Below are 19,088 nucleotides of genomic sequence, written 5' to 3' on the forward strand. Positions count from 1 at the left end.
AAAATCTATTCTGGAGAAAACCTGTTCCCTTCTCCATCAAGTCCACGTTGAAATTACTTGTTATAAATTTTTACAACAATTTCTAAATGGAAATTGACCTGGAAGAATAGCTGTCTAAAGATACTGCACAATTTTCATATGTTTATTATAGAAATGCCTTATTCCTTGTGTGAAATATGCTTGAGACAATTCCCAAAAAGAGTATAAGAATGAAAGTTTATATAACTCAAATGAATTAAACTATCAACGATGGGATAAGATTAATTCTATATATTTGGTGTTTTACAGATGTGACATATGTCCAGCATCTCTCTCTCATGCTCTCTTTTTAAAAATATTACAGCCAGGGAGGTAAAGACTTGTAAGAAAAGACTGAAGTCTCATTTTAACTTGATTCTTGATGTTCTTACAGGTAAAACCATCTTTTTTACAAAACCTTTCAATATTTAATAAATGGCCAGGACTGAGGCTCTAGAGGAAGTTCCCTCATACCAAATTCTTTGACAGTCCAGCCTCACTGTTTTTCCACTTGGAAAAACTATTCACCCAGTAGCTACAAAAGAGTAACTATAAATATATGTACCAACCAAAGGATTCAGAACCAAAAAGCGCTAAATTAATGAAAAACAGGCATTGAAACAAAGGAAGGAATCATGTGCCATGGATGGTCTTTCTATTCCACTTCAGCTCATAGACTCTGTGTGTGTGTGCGCACACACGCGCATGTGCACGCTTGCACAGTAACTTGTAAAGATATTGTAGCTTCTTTGCCTAGTAAAGGAGTTTGGAAGTGAGAGAAAGAGAAGCACAATATGAAGGAAGAAAGAGATGAGTGTACATTAATCTAGGAGGGGACTAGTCATTAACACTTTTCCCACATATTAATCATCTTGCTGATGAAAAAATGGTCACCATAGAAATTCTTTTCTTGAAAGTGGTATCAGAAAGAATATGAATTGAACTTAAGCTCAGGAATTTTCTGAAATAGAGATTATATATGGAATGTTACTCTTGCTATCTCCTTCTCCTTTACTATTAAAAGTCAATTCAAGAGTATTTTCTGCCCTTTTGAAAACAATTTGAGTTGAGAGAAACTACACCATATGCTCTGCTTACCCAGGCAGCGTAAAGCAAAGTGCTGAGCAATTATATGGTGGATTTGATCAGTTTTGACAGCCAGTCCTGAAACTCAAGCCAGAATCCCCTGCTCTTTCTTCTGCAGCAGGTTCTGGGACTGAATTATATGACTAATTGAATCAAATTTCTACTTTACCTTGGCAATGTCCTCACAAATCCTACAAGTGCAAAATGGCCTTCCTGATCAGCGTTAACAATTCTATGTGTCATGGTTATTTTACAACTTCCATATCAGCATACATGAAATAATGATGGATAAAAATATTTCAATGCCCTTTGAAACACTATGCATTGTCTTACACACTGAAATCATCCCAGAATAATACCTGTCCTCAATTCCTGCATCTTGTATTCACCAAGTAGAATATTTGATTAGGGAATCCTAGTACAACTTATAATCAGTTAAATATAAATTAGTTCAGGAAGTTCTTCTCATTCTTTCCTTGAAACATGTCCAAGAATCATGTGGGTTACCTGGATCATTTCCTTAGCATATTACCGTAATCATATAAGAAACGCATGGCATTCACACTGACAGTATATCCTTTACAGTAATATATTAGTGAAATTGAGATGCCTTCAAGATAAAGGTCATTAACCTTAGCCACTGATTCTATAATCCAAACCCAAATAACTCTCTAGAGAGTCTCTAAGGGGATGGGCCACTCACTTTGGATACTCATAAGGGTAAAGCAGTCTCTCCAAAACTTCTTGATGTGCGATGATCAGTTTAACTTAGAGATACATGCACATAGAACAGAGGGATGGGATCTCACTTCTGAGATGAAAGCAAATTAACACTGGGGCAATTTATCTTTCACAGCATATTGTGGGTCAGTGTCAGCAGTCCACAGATGTACACCTCATGAGGAGTCTAAAAAGACATCTGTGAGATGGGGGAAAATGTACCAATAGTATATATTCAGTCTTATTTAGTAATGAAATGTCAACCACACCCCAAATGAATGTTTCAAATATACAAAGAAAAAGAGGAAAAATATCTTTTTATATACCTTTCCTTTTTCCACTCCAGATTAGTGATAGGCAAAAAGTTCTAGTTCATATATACTAGTGGACCAACTAAATTGAGAGAGAAAAGGACACAAAAATGAGATAGAGATAAAGGGACAGGGGGAAAGAGAGAGAGAAAGAGAGAGAGAAAGATTTATCATTCCTCTCTTGATTTTGAAGCAAAATTAAATTAAAATATGTTCATGCTGAATTTTATAAGATACTGTTCCAAAAATTTTCTTAGTCATTTTCTGTTTTTATTATAGCTTCTGTTATGCCCACTGTCAGGAAAGACATGACTCATGCCGTGACCACCTTGAGGACCATGTGTTTTATCACTTCATGGCTCATAGGTGACTGTTTAGCTATATTTGGATCATGCCTCGACTCTTATAACCCAGGTCACATAGGTAAAATCAAAATCAGACAATATCTCTTTTAATAAATCACTTAGGGAGTTCACCAAAAAGCTAGATTTATTCCTTTAAGAACCTAGTATTATGTAGATAATCTCTGTAATTGCCACTGTTTCCAGTATTTACAATTGAGAGAAATGAAGAGAAATGAAGACAGAGAGAGAGAGAGAGAAATGAAGAAAGAAAGAGAAACAAAAGAAAGACAAAAGGAATTCATGTCAGAGAAAATACTTTAGAAATATTCTGTTTTATAGGTTGTCAAATATTTGCAGAAGACAAATATATCTCCTTGGAAAACACTTGGAAAATGATTTCTTTCTTTTGATCACATAGTATGTGGTACGCCCTGTCCCATCACCACATTAAAGAATTCACTTTGTTGTTTGTCTGTTTGCATGCTAGATTTTTAAAACTAAACAGGGACTATGTTTTTTCAGTCTTTGATCTATCCTTTGGTCCAAGCACAGTGCCTGGCACATGAAAAGTTCTCAATAAGTATTTTTGGAATAAATGAAAGAATGGATAACAAATTGTTTCAATTTCTTAGGCAGAAAGAAAGTTCTAGTTAATGTTATTGTTGTTATGAATTTTTGACAGGCTAATGCTTTTTCTGTGATATTTCCAACATGATTTCTAATTTATTAACACGTCCTGTGGCTGATCAAATTTTGCAGTTACCCATGCAAACAACAGGGTCAGGCTGCCAACGGATATGCTGGGAACCATGGTCATGATCTCCTTCCTCTTTTAGCTTGCATTCCAGAAGGTCAATCAGTTGGAATACATCACCGTTTAATAGGGGATGATTTCCAGCCTTCAGGAAACAAATATAGTGTAAAAATAAAAAGAAAATTATGCCTTTCTTATTCTTTTTTTTTTTCCTTTGGGGATGGGTCTGGGGGTTTGGAAATTTAGAAGTTGTAGGCGATTAAAAGAGTAGTAAGTAAAGGATCAAATGAAAGTAAAGCATCTAATGAAATAGGAAGTGAAGACCAAAGAAGAAGGTATCAAACTATAAGGAGGAATTAAGGTTGAGAAACCAGAGAAAAGAAAAAGTAAAGAGATCAGCAAATTATTTTATATAGCTCCACATACATTTTTTTTATCTGATGAACAATTTATTTTTCTATGATATTCACTCTCAAATACTCCAAATATTATATATCACTTTAAAATGGGATTCTGCAGATTCACAAAATTACTAACCTTCTCTGGTACAATTGATTTCATCACTGAAGTCTCCACAGTCATTGTCACCATCACAGGCCCAATGGCCTGGGATACATCTGCCACTGGAACATCTGAACTGATTATCAAAGCAGGACTGGACACAGCCAACCTCATCACTCCCGTCCCCACAGTCATCATCTGGAAAGAAGCATCAACAGCCAGGTGGTGAAAACTGGTCCATGGAGAAATTTTCCTTATGAAATACTTAACATTTCTTTTTGGTATTGAGAGCTTTCTTTTGTTATTAAAAAAAGGAATGATAAATCAATGATCAACATTTCCCATGAGCAGTGGGAGAATTATTTTCATTTTTATATTGTTTATTTCTGATTGAATACCAACTACTAAACTAAGGGGGAAAAATCCTTGACTTTGGATTTTGAAGCTTAATTTCTATTTCACTCAGAAATGACTAACCACTGACTAAATAAATCTATGCAACATGAAATAAGTATGAAGTGGGAAGACAATGGTGACTGTAGGAATTTTATGAAATGATACAGCTTGTGATATAATTATTGCTGGAAAATTACTATTTAGACCTAGAACCTTTGTGCCCCAGAGTTTATAACTGTATCTTTAATTCAGATCCTTTTTCTCCATTCTCCCACATGAGGGTTCACTGTGTACCCTTCCCCCACTGGCTCTTAAGTGTGTATTTATATCAGGAAATTATGGTACACTATCATTAGCAATGACTTATACTCTTTATTAACAACTGTTGCAGGAGGGAGGCGAGAGGAATGTGAAGTGAAAACAGATTAAATTGAAATCAATGGCTGAGAATGTATCGATTTATGTATAATTCATTTACCTGTATTTGGCATAATTTAACATAATGATACAACTGAGTGAAGAAAAAATACCATTTGTACCAAAAAAAAAAACCAACAAGGTGACAAAGTTGAGACCATGGATAATTCCAATATAATTTATAAACTACTCCATCCTGAGGTTACAGAGCATTTTACATAAATGCTTTGGGGAACCTGAATTGTCCAGGTCATTTCCTCAGTTGTTGCTTTCACTTCATGTTTGTAGACTTAGACTATGTCCAGCATAACATCTGAAAACAAATCTCCATCACAGCCCCAAGGGACGGATATTGACCTCCATTTTCCTTAATGCTAATCCCCACTGACGTGCCAGCTGCCCTCTCACCACCTGTCTTGGCCATTTTGCTCAACTCTGCAACCTCCTCTCACAAACTACCTCGGAAAGAGGCAAAGCTGCACAGCCAGCCAGGCCCCCAATCAAATCAGTGCAGAGTCTAGTGAACATTTGGTACTTGCCAGAGTCGCAGTGCCATTTGCTGCTAATGCATCTTCCACTTTTGCATGCAAATTGAGTTAGTGGCTCACAAGTTGGGAATTCTGTGAAAGATATAAAAACATCCAATAGGAAAGGTGTTATCAACTGTGTTTCACTTAATTTGTTTCTCATTTGCTAATGCGATCAGAACTCTACCCTTCTCTTCCGCAAAAGGCACAGAGGAAACATTAGGTAAACAAATATAGTGGCAGTAACTTCTTGAGGACTTAGGATACACATACTTTTAATATCTTTTATATGAGTACATTTCAGTGACTGAAAGCCAAGGAGAATCACTTGATGAAGGACTGTTTAGATTCATTATACTGCAAGAAAAATAAATAGATGTCAATTCCCTGCACCAAGGGACTCAACCTCCTCCCAGTGAAGAACAGCTGGATGAAGCTCTATATTCGTGTGCTTCAAAGTAAAGTGTGTGCTTTAAAAGTGAAAGGCCTTTTCTGAACATAGAGAGCCGAAGTAGGAAGGTTGGATCCAACTTTGCCTGAGTGATGTCAACATAATAAGTTGAAAGTAAGAAAACAAACACAAACAAAAAACTCATTAAATTTAGTTTAGTTGGTATCATACAGTTATAGATTTTGAAAGTGTGAATTCTAAGTTAAAAAAAAAACAAAAAAACCCCACAAAAATTCCCCTGAAAATCAACAACAGCAAAGAATTGGACTTCAAAATAAAATTTTACTTAATTAAATCAAAAGACCTCCTTTCCTAACCCTTAGATAACTATGACAACAAAAATTAAAAAGCAAAACATAGAATTAGCACAGAAAACAATTCTAAAAGGAGATCACTAGGCAATTCAAAGGATTAGTAAATTCAGCAGACAATTTTTTTCATAATAAGATCAGATAATCAAGACTGATTGCAAGAAAAAAGGTAGTAATAATAAGATAAAATATAACTGCAAACAGTTCATCCAAGGAATTCAGAGCAGCATACTAATATTTCCCAGGAGAAAGTTTTTCATATGGTGACAGTAATTCACATAGAGTTTACATGATTTGCTCAATATCAGAACTTTTAGCTCCCAAGACAATATTCATGGAATCATAAATCCTCACACACACAACCTACTTAATAGACATTAAAAAAATAGAAAAAGAAGAATGAAAAACCTCCATCATTTCACTGGCATAAAGGCAGAAGAAAAGGACACATGGAGACAGAACTGTGGCCCATATTCTTTATTATTGTTCCTCTCACAGGTGGAGCTAAAGTCATTTCGTGGCAAACACTTGGTTTTCTCTCTAAGACAAGTGACGTAGAATCATAGCCTATATTTGATGGCAGGGGGACCAGCAATATTTTCAAGCTGTATTTTGGAGCTTGTCTCAGAGCTACCAAGGGGGCAGAACAGCTGGACTCAGGCTGCCCAAACTCCTTCAGCCAAACCTGTTCACCTCTTATCTATCTACACAATTATTTATCTACTGACAGCTTTAATTTTGGACTTTTGAGTACTATTTTATTTGGAGAAAAATATATGAATAATAACAATATATTTCTTTGCTCAAAAAAAAGAAAGAAAACCATTGATTATATCCAATTATTTCAGCCCTAAAGAAACTGAAAGCATGAAAGTTAGACTTGCCTAAAGTTATATGTATTTCCTTAATGGAAAATAGGTCTTTAGAATTCAGTTCATCAAACTCTCCATCTATCACTCTATCTATAACAACCTCGTACCAATTTCCTACCTTACTTTCATTTACCATCCATGAATTACTTGTTATTTTACTCTACCCATATTTGTCATGTATTTTCAGCTTAAAGGTTAAATATTTCTCATAAATTGTTTCATTGTGTAAAGGAGAACTTCCTTGTGTCTAGCAGAAATGAGTCCCTAAATACTTTCACTTCTTTAGTATTTGGTTCACAAGTTTTTGTCTGTACCAGTCACTATTTCATAATGTTGGAAATTTCAATCATTTTGAATCTTGATCTTTTCTTTAAATTCTGTAATACTATCAACTTATGATTTATTTTTATAGGGCAGATCCTACCAAGATTTACCCAATCATTTTTGTCACACTTCTTTGGGCCTTTTTTTTTTGTTTTTCTTTTAAGTTTTTAAACACAGTCCTGACCCAGGTACTCATTCCATAGAGCCTTAAAGGCTAAGTCATGGGGCTCACACATGCATGGGCAGTTTGCTCCCTGCATCTTCTCTCCATCATCAGGCCCTCTGGACTGTTGGATAAGGCTGACCTCACCCATCATGCCGTCTTCCTTGGGCAAGTGGTTCCCTGCACTGCACCATTTATAAGAAGATTTGAATGGTAGTTACCATCAGACCCCATATGGCCTTGCTCTCCTCATGGAACTTGGGCCTATTTGGCAGTCATGCTTCCCAGGTTTTCCCTCAAGTCCTCTTCTGGATCATTTCTTTTTAAGAGGAGTTTTCAAAGTAACTCCAGGTAGTGGTTCCACTCAAAAACTATGTTATTGAGTATTTTCTTAGTACTTCCAATGTACTAACCAATGAAGTACATTAGTGAAGGTATTTTCAGGAAATAAGAATTTTAAATGACATTGTTATAAGTCCTATAGAATTTTTGCATTTTCCCTTAAAAACCATGGCATTTTAAAATTAAAAGTCTATATCAACACATATTTTTGGCAAATCACTAGCAACTAAAATTAATAGTAAATGCAAGCAAATTAATTTTGCGTGATCGTGTCAAAGACCTATTTCGTATATTATCCCCAAAATAATATTTCAAATTTAAATCGGAGGCTAAAATATTCACCCTTGTTCTTAAAATGGTGAAACAATGAGTTACCTTTGGAGCCTGTAAGAACTCTCCCTATCATGTAGCTGAGCTGGGAAAAGAGGGTCAGCCAGGGTGATCAGCAGTGATATTCAGTGAACAGACTGCAAGTGATATAGCCATTTTTAATATTAGTAACTTATGCAATGACAACATAAATTGCTATTATTTCATAACTAACATGTAGGGAAAGTAGCGGCTTCATACCGGATCAGGTTGACATGGCATCCTTGACTACCTGCTTCTTTACTTCTTAAAAAGCAATTTCTTTGTGTGAATTTACCTTTGAGTATATCCATCTGAGGTACTGGCATAATATCAACAATAGAAATGATTCTAAAACAGAACAAAGCTTTACTAAATTTTATGATTACCAAAGCCATTTCTTGAGATATGAATTTTAGAATAAGTGTAACTTTTTGAAGCCAAAAAATGTGATGAGAGCCTAAATATGATTCAAAGATAGAAGTGATAAGGAGGCAGTCACTGATATGCAGAGATAGAAGACTATATCAAAAGCCATGCATGTAGCAACCCAACAAATACTCAGACATATAAGAGAAAGCACTCAAAAGAGAAATGAAAATGCCCAAGGCATAATTTAATCAATATTCCTAAGTGTTTTTTTTAACTTGACAAGATAATGAAAACTTACATTAATCTTTCAAGAATCAACATGAATTTTGTCAAAAAGGTGTTCTCCTCCTTGGATAAATAAGTGCTTAATGTTTAGAAGATGTACAGTAGACATGAATAGAGACTTTATATGAAGTATCAACATAAGTTATGATTAAAATGAGTAAGCAACTAAATGCAATGTGTAAGATATGATGAGATCTAATTTTTTAAAATAGCATTACATCTTTAGGCATCTATAATAGGTTAATTTACATTTTAAAATCTCTTTTCTATAAACTTTGGAACATAATAGCCAACATAATAAGTTTTATTAGGAAAAGCAAAATCCCCCCAGGCATTTGGAAACTTCTGAAATTTGGCAATGCAGGCATACCTCAATACAGGAGATATTGCAGGTTTGGTTTCAGACAACCTCAAATAAACCAAATTTTCAATAAAGTGAGTCACATGAATTTTTGGTTTCCCGATGCATATAAAAGCATGTTTACACTATACTTTAGTCTATTAAGTGTGCAATAGCATTATGTCTAAAAAACATACATACCTTAATTAATAAATACTTTATTGCTAAAAAATGCTAACCATCATCTGACAACACACAAGCTTTCAATTTGTAAAAACCACAATATCTATGAAGTGCGATAAAGCGAAATACAATTAAATGAGGTGTATCATTGGTTGAGAAATTTCCCATGTGACCTTTAAGATTCTATCCACTTCTTAGATTCTAAGTCTAAAAACCAGCCAAAAAAAGAATCTGGAAATTAGCTCCGTAAAGGTAAAAACTTTCAAAATGAATAAAATAATTGAAAATCCAGTGTATCTTCACTCTCTAAGAAAATGAGAGCCATACATCTTCTGCCCACAGTAAATACAACATATATACATGTGTAAAAAATTAATAAATAGGAACCTCAATTAAATAGAGTTGGGAGACCAGAAGGGGGAGCTCTCACACCCTGGGATGATAGCTGAGCCCAACAGGAAGAAGAAAGACTCCTTTTCTTTCCTGGCGATGAAAAGTCATGAACTCTGTTTCTATACGCCTCCCATCTTCCTTTTCCCCTCTATAAAAGTGTTCTCCTCCCTTTATGGGGCTTTGCATGTGGCTCACCATGGTTGCAGACCCTGAATTGCAATACTCTGCTGATTCCGGATAAATCCATCTTTACTGGAGAAATATCTGGCAGTCTATTTGTTTTAGGTCAACATATGCATATAATGCATATGTGTTCTTAAGCAACTACACCTCATTTCTGATTCATTTTTAACATAATACTTAGTTACATCATTTCTCTTGGAAACCTTGTTGTCTGAGTTTATAGGGCCAATAGGTAAATTCTATAGAGAAAAAAAAAATTGGGAACTAGAAGAAAGCATAGGGCAAATCACTAAAAAGAATGAAGGTATTAATTTAATGGACACATGCAGCAGAGTAAAGTCACTAATGATTCATTTTTGTTTCCTTATTGGTAAATCACACAGCCTCTCTGGCCACAGACTCCTGGTTTGTAACATGATCTCTTGAGTCCTTTAAGTCCTAAAGATCAAGAAGTCAGAAGAAGCATTATCTGGAAATGCACAACACTCTAAAAGAATTTAGTGTGGAACAAATAGGGCTCATCATCTGAATAACTCCTGGGATTATCACAGCATTCCTATAAAACACAGTAACTGAATTTCAGATACATGAAAGAACTAACAAATAAAGAAATATTAAAATTATCTTGGGCTTTTCTCTGCTTAATAATGCAGTCAAATGTAAAATACATTTTAGAAAGAGTTTCATCAAAAAAGTTTAATATAGGCCTCCACCCATTTTTCACTAATGTTGGAAAATACTGTGTCCATAACTCCTTACTGTCCTATAACCGGTACCTGATGGTGATAGAGAAATGAGATCTAATGACAATACATATTTTTCTCCTAACAAATAAAACAAAAACTTTTTAAAGCAAATGTAACATTTTCCCTGTTCTTCCATATTAGTGTTAATTTTAAAGTTGAAAATAGAATCCAATATTTCAGTTTGTTTCTGGATACTTGTTCTGTTAAAATATCATTATGAATTCTTATAGTTGATAAAGACTTAAATGTTATACATAATCTTTTCTTTCTTGATTTTGCATAAATATTCTTTGACTTTTGATCTTCCTTGAGACACAAAGATCCAAAGTCAAAGAATATTTATCGTGTTAAAATTACAGCAAGGAAAAGAAAACTGTATTTTATTTCTATAGTTACTTCAACCTCATAGAATATATAATATGGATTAATGGACTGTTAAAAAATCTTCCATTGTTGCAGGTAGTATGCTCAATTTATCTATTATATCTTTCACCTAAAATTTATTGCCAGGTTATACGTAGGCTATTGTGTAAATGGCAACAATTTTCTCTTTCTCTCAAGGGTAATCATGGTTGGTATGGTACTTATATGTATCTAATATACAAAGCTTAGAGAAATGTTTCCCAGTGAGGCAGATTTCAGATCCAATTTATGTTTGTTTCCTGTCTCTAAAGTAGGATTTTCCTACTTATTCCTCTTCCTTGGCCCCAATATGAATATTTATAAGTAACTTATTGAAGTTTCAAAATACAGTTATCACAGGTTTGTTTGAGAGCATATATTACACATCTTATATATATGAATTTGACCTTCATGATTAAGTGTGTGGAAAATGTATAGAAGATTCAAGTTAAAATAGATGTTAAGAATAATAAAGGAATCTGTGGTTAGGAAAGTGTTATATAAACATGAAAGAGACAATAATACTCACATTATATATTACTATTTATTGAGAAGAGGTACTAGGCTAGCCACAGATACATTACTTACACTCTTCACAACAGCCCTGCAATTGTTACTACTAACCCAAATTTGCAGAAGAAAACAGTATAACTTGCCTAAGGATACACTGCATAAACAGCAAGTGTCAGAGCAAAATGCGAATACTAGTCCAAAATATATTATTTTTTCACTATACCCTGCTGATCATACCAATACCCTTAAAAATTATATCACATAAATATTGGGGTAAAGATGAAAAATTTAATTGTTTTTTCTGTGGTATACATCTTCTATTTATACTCCAATTCTGATTTTTACCTACTCCAAAGCATATAATTAAATTATAGTTATGGAAAATACCAGTACTTCGTAAGATTAGAGCGATTATAGGACTATAGCCTCTAAGAAAATATATAACATTTCTAGTTACTGACGCTACTTGTAGCTACAGAGAATTGGTACTTATATAGGACAGACTTCCAAAGATCCAATAGAGTAAATATACTTTGGAGAAAAATGTAAGAGAACAGTGTACCCCAAATCATCTTCATTTTGCCGATCTTTCATTGCTGTTACATAAAAACCTCATTTAATATCTCACATATGATGCCATGTATAAAGAATATAAACTTTATAGGTAGGCAAACCTGAGTTCAAATCCTGGTTTTATCACTAACTAATGTGTGACCTTGGGCAGTTACTTAATACCCCTGACCCCAGGTTCCAACTCTATGAAACAGAGTAGAAAACTACTGCAAAGGTTCAAGATATTCATTCAAAATATTTTACTGAAAACTTTATACCAGACAGAGTTCTAGGCCTTAGAGATACATCACCTAGAATGAATGAATGAATGAATGAATAGAATAGTACTAGGCACTGGGAATACAATTTTCAGCATTTTCTTTTCTCAGAATGCTTATAATCTGGTAGGAAAAACATTTGTAATATAATTAAACAAGTGACTTTAATAAATCTCTGATAAATGCTGCAATATAGGCAGTACAAAGTGTTACTGCAACACACAACATATGCATCTAAACTAATCTTAGATATTGTGCCCCAAAGGAAGTGTTGTACAAGCTGACACAAATGATAGATTCAGATTAAATCAGATAAACGGGAGGAAAATGAGTGCTTTTAGAATATTCCAGAAAGATGGCATTTCTGAAGGCCCAGAAGTCAGAGTATATAAAATGTTTGAGAAACTGTAAGAATTTCAGAATGGCTGCAATAGGGTGTAAGATAGAAGTAGTGAAATTTTAGGAACTGTAAATAAACTTGAGAGACAGATTCAGAAACGATCACTATTGGGACTTCCTTGGTGGTGCAGTTGTTGAGAATCTGCCTGCCAATGCAGGGGACATGGGTTTGAGCCCTGGTCCGGGAAGATCCCACATGCCACAGAGCAACTAAGCCCGTGTGCCACAACTATTGAGCCTGTGCTCTAGAGCCCACGAGCCACAACTACTGAGCCCGCGTGCCACAACTACTGAAGCTCGTGCGCCTAGAGCCCAAGCTCTGCAAAAAGAGAAGCCACTGCAATGAGAAGCCTGCACACCACAGTGAAGAGTAGCCCCCGCTTGCTGCAACTAGAGAAAGCCCGCATGCAGCAACTAAGACCCAACAACGAAGACCCAAATGCAGCCAAAAATAAATAAATAAATAAATTTATTAAAAGTAAAAGAGAAATGATCACTATTGATATAACAAAGTCTTGGAAGTCAAAGGAACACCCAGGGAGTATATTAAAAATGAGACTGAGAACTGGAAAAAATTACTGAATAGTTCTGGCAACATGGTAGACAAATGAGAAATGCTAGATAAAATAGCAACCAAACATTTTAACACATAGGTGAATATGTAAGAAAATAATATAAATTTTCCAAGTCCAGAAATGAAAATGGTTCAGAAAACTAGAATAGTTAGTGAACTATAACTGGTGTGTGTGTGTGTGTGTGTGCACGTGCGTGTGTGTTATTTTGCTCGCAAAGGCAGTAGAAGAATGATAGAATTATAATGTAGATGTTTGGGTTTTAATTTCAACATCAGACAGGTGACAATTCTTTAGTTCCACACAAGGTATGAATCCTAATAGAGACCTTGGATTCTCAGAGGCTAAACCCCCAGTGGAAGGGTGCATGAGATAACATTCCTTCCAGTACAAAGAGATGTTCCAGCCTGGACTGTAAGTGGAAAAAAATATACAGTCTCCCCTGGACATGTATAATTATGAGCCTGCATCTTAAGTTCTAGTTTCTATAGTTCAGGAAAACTCAAGTTACAAAAATCAAAGTAAAAATTAATTCAGGGCATATAATATTTCTGAGGCTTGTCCAAGTACTCAGAAGAGCTGATCCCAAGACAGGTCTCATAAGACTTCCACAGGGCTGAAAAACATAGAAGATAGGCTCAAAATTCAAAATTATAAAAAAATAAAAAAAGGCAAAAGAAAAAAAATCTGGTTAGTGAAATTCAGCAGATCCAACAAATGGCAGAATTAGATCCACAAGTTCTTCAGATATTTTAAAAATATGTGATACAGATTAGATTCAAATATGATAGGTACTATAAAATAGGGAAGTCAAAATTTATTTTAAAAAGAAAGACAAAAATTAAAAAAAATGTAAAACGACATCATGAGAAAAAAAATTAGGCAGACTTGAAAAGCAACCAAATAAAGCATTTAGAAATGTAAATCAGAGCCTTGGAATACAAACTGCATGAACTAGTTAAATTACAAATTAGTACATTTGAAGAAACGATTACTAAACTGGAAAATAGATCGGAAGAAATCGCCGTGATTGCAGTTCAAAGATTAAAAATAATGTAGAAGGGATTAAGAATCACGGAGGACAGAGTAAAATGATCAAACACTAACCTAACAGTTCCAAAAACAGTGAAGAGAGAAAATGGAGATAGGTGATATTTGAAAAGATACTTCTTTAGAATTTCCCAGAATTTATGAGAGATATGATTTTAGATTCAAGCACCACAGTCTATCTTGATATAAGTAAAAATAAATTTATGTATAGAAACACTTCAGTAGAACATCAGAATGCCAAGAGGAAATTTATAAAACTTAAATTAACCTGTAAACAATTTACAAAATTCAATCAGGAATGAAAAATGTACTCTTCTTCCCAAATAAAAAATAAGAAATGAGAACTTTTTAGAAAGCAATTTACTTCCTCTCCCAAAGAAAATAAGGAAAGAATATTTGAAGGGTAGTCAGAGACAGAGGAATCAGAAAAATGTAGGAGGGAAACCAAGAAATATCTTGTCATGGAAGACAAGAGGAGAAGGTGTTTCAAGGAGAAACACAGCAGTGATGAAGGCTGCTCAGATAATCTTAAATACAAATTGAAGTGCCCTACTCAAATAAATTTTTTTCCTTGTTGAGCTTTCATGGAATGATATGGGAAAGAAATAAGTTTCCATTTTCTAGTAGACTGAGTGGAAGATGCATACATAAATTTTCTTCAACTTTCCCAAGACACTGGACTGTGAGGAAAGTAAGAATTAATATGATAGCTGAGGAGAGATATAGGATCAAGGGAGAGTTACGTACTTACGCTGGTGGTAACCTTTTTTAAGAGGATGAAAGTTGAACATACATAAGCATAAAAGGAAAGAAGCCAGTGAGTGAGACTAAAAATACAGGAAAGATAAAAGTTACATTTTCTGTTTTTACACATTTTAGGGAAGCAGAAAAAATTTCAAAGAATGGATTCATATCTAACAGTGATGGACTTCCCTGGAGATTAAAATAATTAGTACTAAAGTGAGTCTATATTCAATTCAATCCTAAGGTTAATAAACAGTGACTTTAGATTTTTCAACCCAAGAAATGATTTAAAAAAGTAATAGCTTTAGTAAATTAGAAATGCCCAATGAAATGTGGCAGATGAAATAAACAACAATTAATTGATTTACAGTTTATATCAAAACCCAAAACATGCAAGAAGTGGGTATCTCAAGTAAATTAATTTGGGTATGTATTTCAAGACTATATTTCAGGAAATTTTAGTCGTGTGTGTGTGTGTATGTGTGTGTGTACATATAATACCACATCCTCCAAGAGAAAAAGAATAAAACAAATTTTATTTTGAAATATTATAGAAATTTCGAAAGCTATAATTATGTGACATTTTACATATTTGTCTCATTCTAATTCATACTCTGGGATTGGTAATTTTAGCACTGTGTGGGCAGAAGAAATAAACTCTTCAGTGCCATGAAATAGTAGTAAGGTTGCTTGGGATACTTTTTTCTGTTCTATTTTTAGCATTTAAAAATTTAGCAAATTATTAATAAGAGTAATTTTCATCAAATTGCTTATACATGTTGATTTTTAGTGCAAACAATATACTTTGGGATTCCTTATTCCTAGCTCTATGGTTGATTGGTTGATACCCATTCACAATTCCAAAATCTTGGCTGTGTTTGGACTACCCAGGCAATTTCCTTTTCTTTTATATATAAAAAACCATAATTTGAAAAGATACATGCACTCCAATGTTCACTGCAGCACTATTTACAATAGCAGAGATGTGGAAGCAACCTAAATGTCCATCAACAGAGGAATGGATAAAGAAGATGTGGTACATATATACAATGGAATATTACTCAGCCATAAATAAGAATGAAATAATGTCATTTGCAGCAACATGGATGGACCCAGAGATTGTCATACTGAGTGAAAAACAAATATCATATGATATCACTTATATGTGGAATCTAAAAAATGGGTACAAATGAACTTATCTACAAAACAGAAATAGAGTTACAGATGTAGAAAACAAATTTATGGTTACCAGGGGATAAGGGGGTAGGGATAAATTGGAAGACTGGGATTAACATATACATACTACTATATATATAAAATAGATAACTAATAAGGACCTACTGTATAGCACAGAGAACTCTACTCAATACTCTGTAATGGCCTATATGGGAAAGAATCTAAAAAGGAGTGGATATATGTATATGTGTAACTGATTTACTTTGCTGTACACCTGAAACTAACACAACATTTTAAATCAACTATACTCCAATAAAAATTAAAAAAAAAAAAAAGTAACACACTCAAGGGAAAGAGAAGCAAATGACACTCCAAATGTATCATACAAGTAAGTGTGATATCTCCAAGAATACACAACCTTGGTTATTACATCAATACTGGTTTAAGGTATGATTATAAATGGTTTCTAAGAGCTCACTCTTGCTCATTCTATTTACAGATGCCCCCCCCACCTTAAAAAGACACACACACACACACACACACACAATATAAAAGTCACCAGGCAATCAAATTGTCATTGAGATTCATACTCGCAGATTCTGATTGCAAATGAGAAATCACAGGGTCATTAAGTGCACAACAAAGAACATAACTGGAACCAGCACATTTCAAAAAATGTTTTCTGACACAGAAAACATAAAAACCACTAAATATAACAGAGAAAAAAGTGCACTCAATGGGAAAAGTTCCCATTCTCTTGGGAATTACAGGGGTTAAATCCAGGAGTAAAGCGGCAATACTAATGCTTGATGTCTTACATATCTATATCTATATCTATATCTATACCTATATCTATATCTATCTATCTATCTATCTATCTATCTATCTATCTATCTATCTATCTATCTATCTATCTATCCTAGTGTACACTTACAGTAACCAGTGTCCTTGTCCTTATTTGTTAGCTGACTACCAAAAGCATTAGTCAGGGGTCCAAATATTTTATTGTATCTACATATATGACTATTTATATATGAAATTATATATATCTATTCCTATTGCTAATATTCAAATATACATTTTAAACTTTTAGCAAGATACATAATTGTAAATCATTTTAAATTCATAGTTTATGTAAGTCTATATGATATGTAAACCCATATTTTAAATCGTCTTATAGAATTGATGTTAATCAGTGCATGGAATTAAGGAAAAAGGGGAATTAGTACTACAAACTAACCAATGGCAGAGTGGTACAATTAACTACCCAAACACTGTATTTGGTGTTATATGTGGTTCCTATTTAATCCTCATGACTATAAAACTACTACTATGAGATAGTTTTTATTATTGCCGTTTTACATGTAAAAGAAAAAACATTTCAGAGAAATTAGCTTTTATCTTTTAAGTTATCCTTAAACAGGAAAATATATAAATAAAGATACAGAGAATATTAAAATAATTAATAAGTTTGAGTAATATCATCTAACCATCTATCAGTCTGTCTATCCATCTATATGTCAAAAGAAATCTACAGCAACCTACAAAAAATACACATTTTTCTTCTGTTCACAAGGGAATTCTACAAAAACGATAAATTCCCAGGCCATGAAGCAAGTCTCAATAGTTTCCGAAGAAGAAATATTATACCAGACTTTTTCTCGTGCAACAATTACATTATAATCATTTTTATTAAAACTGAAGAAAATCACAAATGATTGATATATAGTCGTCCATATATTTATGGAAGCTGACCAATAAGCAATATTTTACTAATCAAATTTTGAAAATTATATACCATTCTAAATGTCTTTATTAAAAATGAGAATTTTACTTTCTTTTAGTACTCCACACTTTCCCTTTCCCACTCTCTCAATATAGTTTCTCATTGGTTTTAACTACATCATGAGGTAACAACTTCTTATATTATTATGACAACACATTATTTTCTAAAGTTGTACAACTTTAATTTACTTGTACAGCTTTAATTTAAAACTAATTTACAGAATATTCTAGTTAAGAGGAAGCCAAAAGACAAGTATAATTTTGGGAAATCAAGAAATAGTGGTTAAACATTTTACTGAAAAAATAGAAATAGTAACCAGAAAACTTGGCTAAGAGTTAAAAACGGTTGCCACTGGAGTTGGTGAAAAGGGTGAGGTAAAGTAACTACTAGGTTTTTTTTGTTTTATATATTATCTGAGTTTTTAAAGCTAAATGTGTGTCTACACACACACACAAATATATGTAGTTATATACAAAACAGTGATAGAGATGGACTAGATTATGGGCATATATTGAACCTAGAATTTCAGTACTATATAAGGACACAGTTCTCCTGTGTAAGAATTTATACATATTAAAGAAGAGGATATGTATAAAGTTTTGCTAATAAAAATGCATCAATATTTAGAAAATTCACACATAAGCACATCAGGTAAAAATGTCATTAGCTTCTTATTTCTTTCATAGCACTTGTCATAGTTTTTAATTATTTTGTCTTTTTGCTGATTGAGGTATGTTTTTTTTTTTTTCTTCTCTCCCCTAACCTGTAACAGAAACTCTGCCTTTTGTCTTCTCTTATGACCCAGGCATCTAGAACATAGTAGGTGAGAACACCTGACTTGGTGAACTCTAGAGAACAGAAAAGCTGATGTCACAATATTTGGAGAGCAGATCAATAAAGGATGAGGCTCTGAAAAGGATGCTGGCTCAGGAGGCTCTGAAAGGATGCTGGCTCTGAAAAGGATGCTGTCTCAGGAGGACTCACAGAAGTTACATCCTGACTGCTTTCTGGCAGAGTACCCTGGGGTAGGGTCCCAACTTCAGTCACCTATGATCTGCTCAAATGCTAGAAAAGATCTCATCATAGCAATGAACAGCAACTTGTGATTCAAATATTGGCATATGTACACAGCTTTCTGTTTGCAGAATGCCAACTCAGCATGATAGAAATGATGTTTCCTGGATCAATACAGGACTTCAATCTGACATCTTTCAAAACACTAAATTTAA

The 19,088-nt window shown here is 33.8% G+C and overlaps 1 protein-coding gene across 1 annotated transcript in view; it reads right to left on the reverse strand.

Annotated features, from left to right (window-relative positions):
- The window catches only part of LRP1B (LDL receptor related protein 1B), a 1,897,582-nt gene that overhangs the window by 714,309 nt on the left and 1,164,185 nt on the right, over window positions 1-19,088 (reverse strand). Inside the window, exons 19-20 of the mRNA XM_036857483.1 lie at window positions 5,087-5,167; window positions 3,771-3,932 (exon numbers count right to left, since the gene is read on the reverse strand). Of these exons, the coding sequence (XP_036713378.1) occupies window positions 3,771-3,932; window positions 5,087-5,167 (243 nt within the window). The remainder of the gene's footprint in view (window positions 1-3,770; window positions 3,933-5,086; window positions 5,168-19,088) is intronic.

The sequence above is a fragment of the Balaenoptera musculus genome, chromosome 7, assembly GCF_009873245.2.
Source record: "Balaenoptera musculus isolate JJ_BM4_2016_0621 chromosome 7, mBalMus1.pri.v3, whole genome shotgun sequence".
Classification (NCBI taxonomy): Eukaryota; Metazoa; Chordata; class Mammalia; order Artiodactyla; family Balaenopteridae; genus Balaenoptera; species Balaenoptera musculus.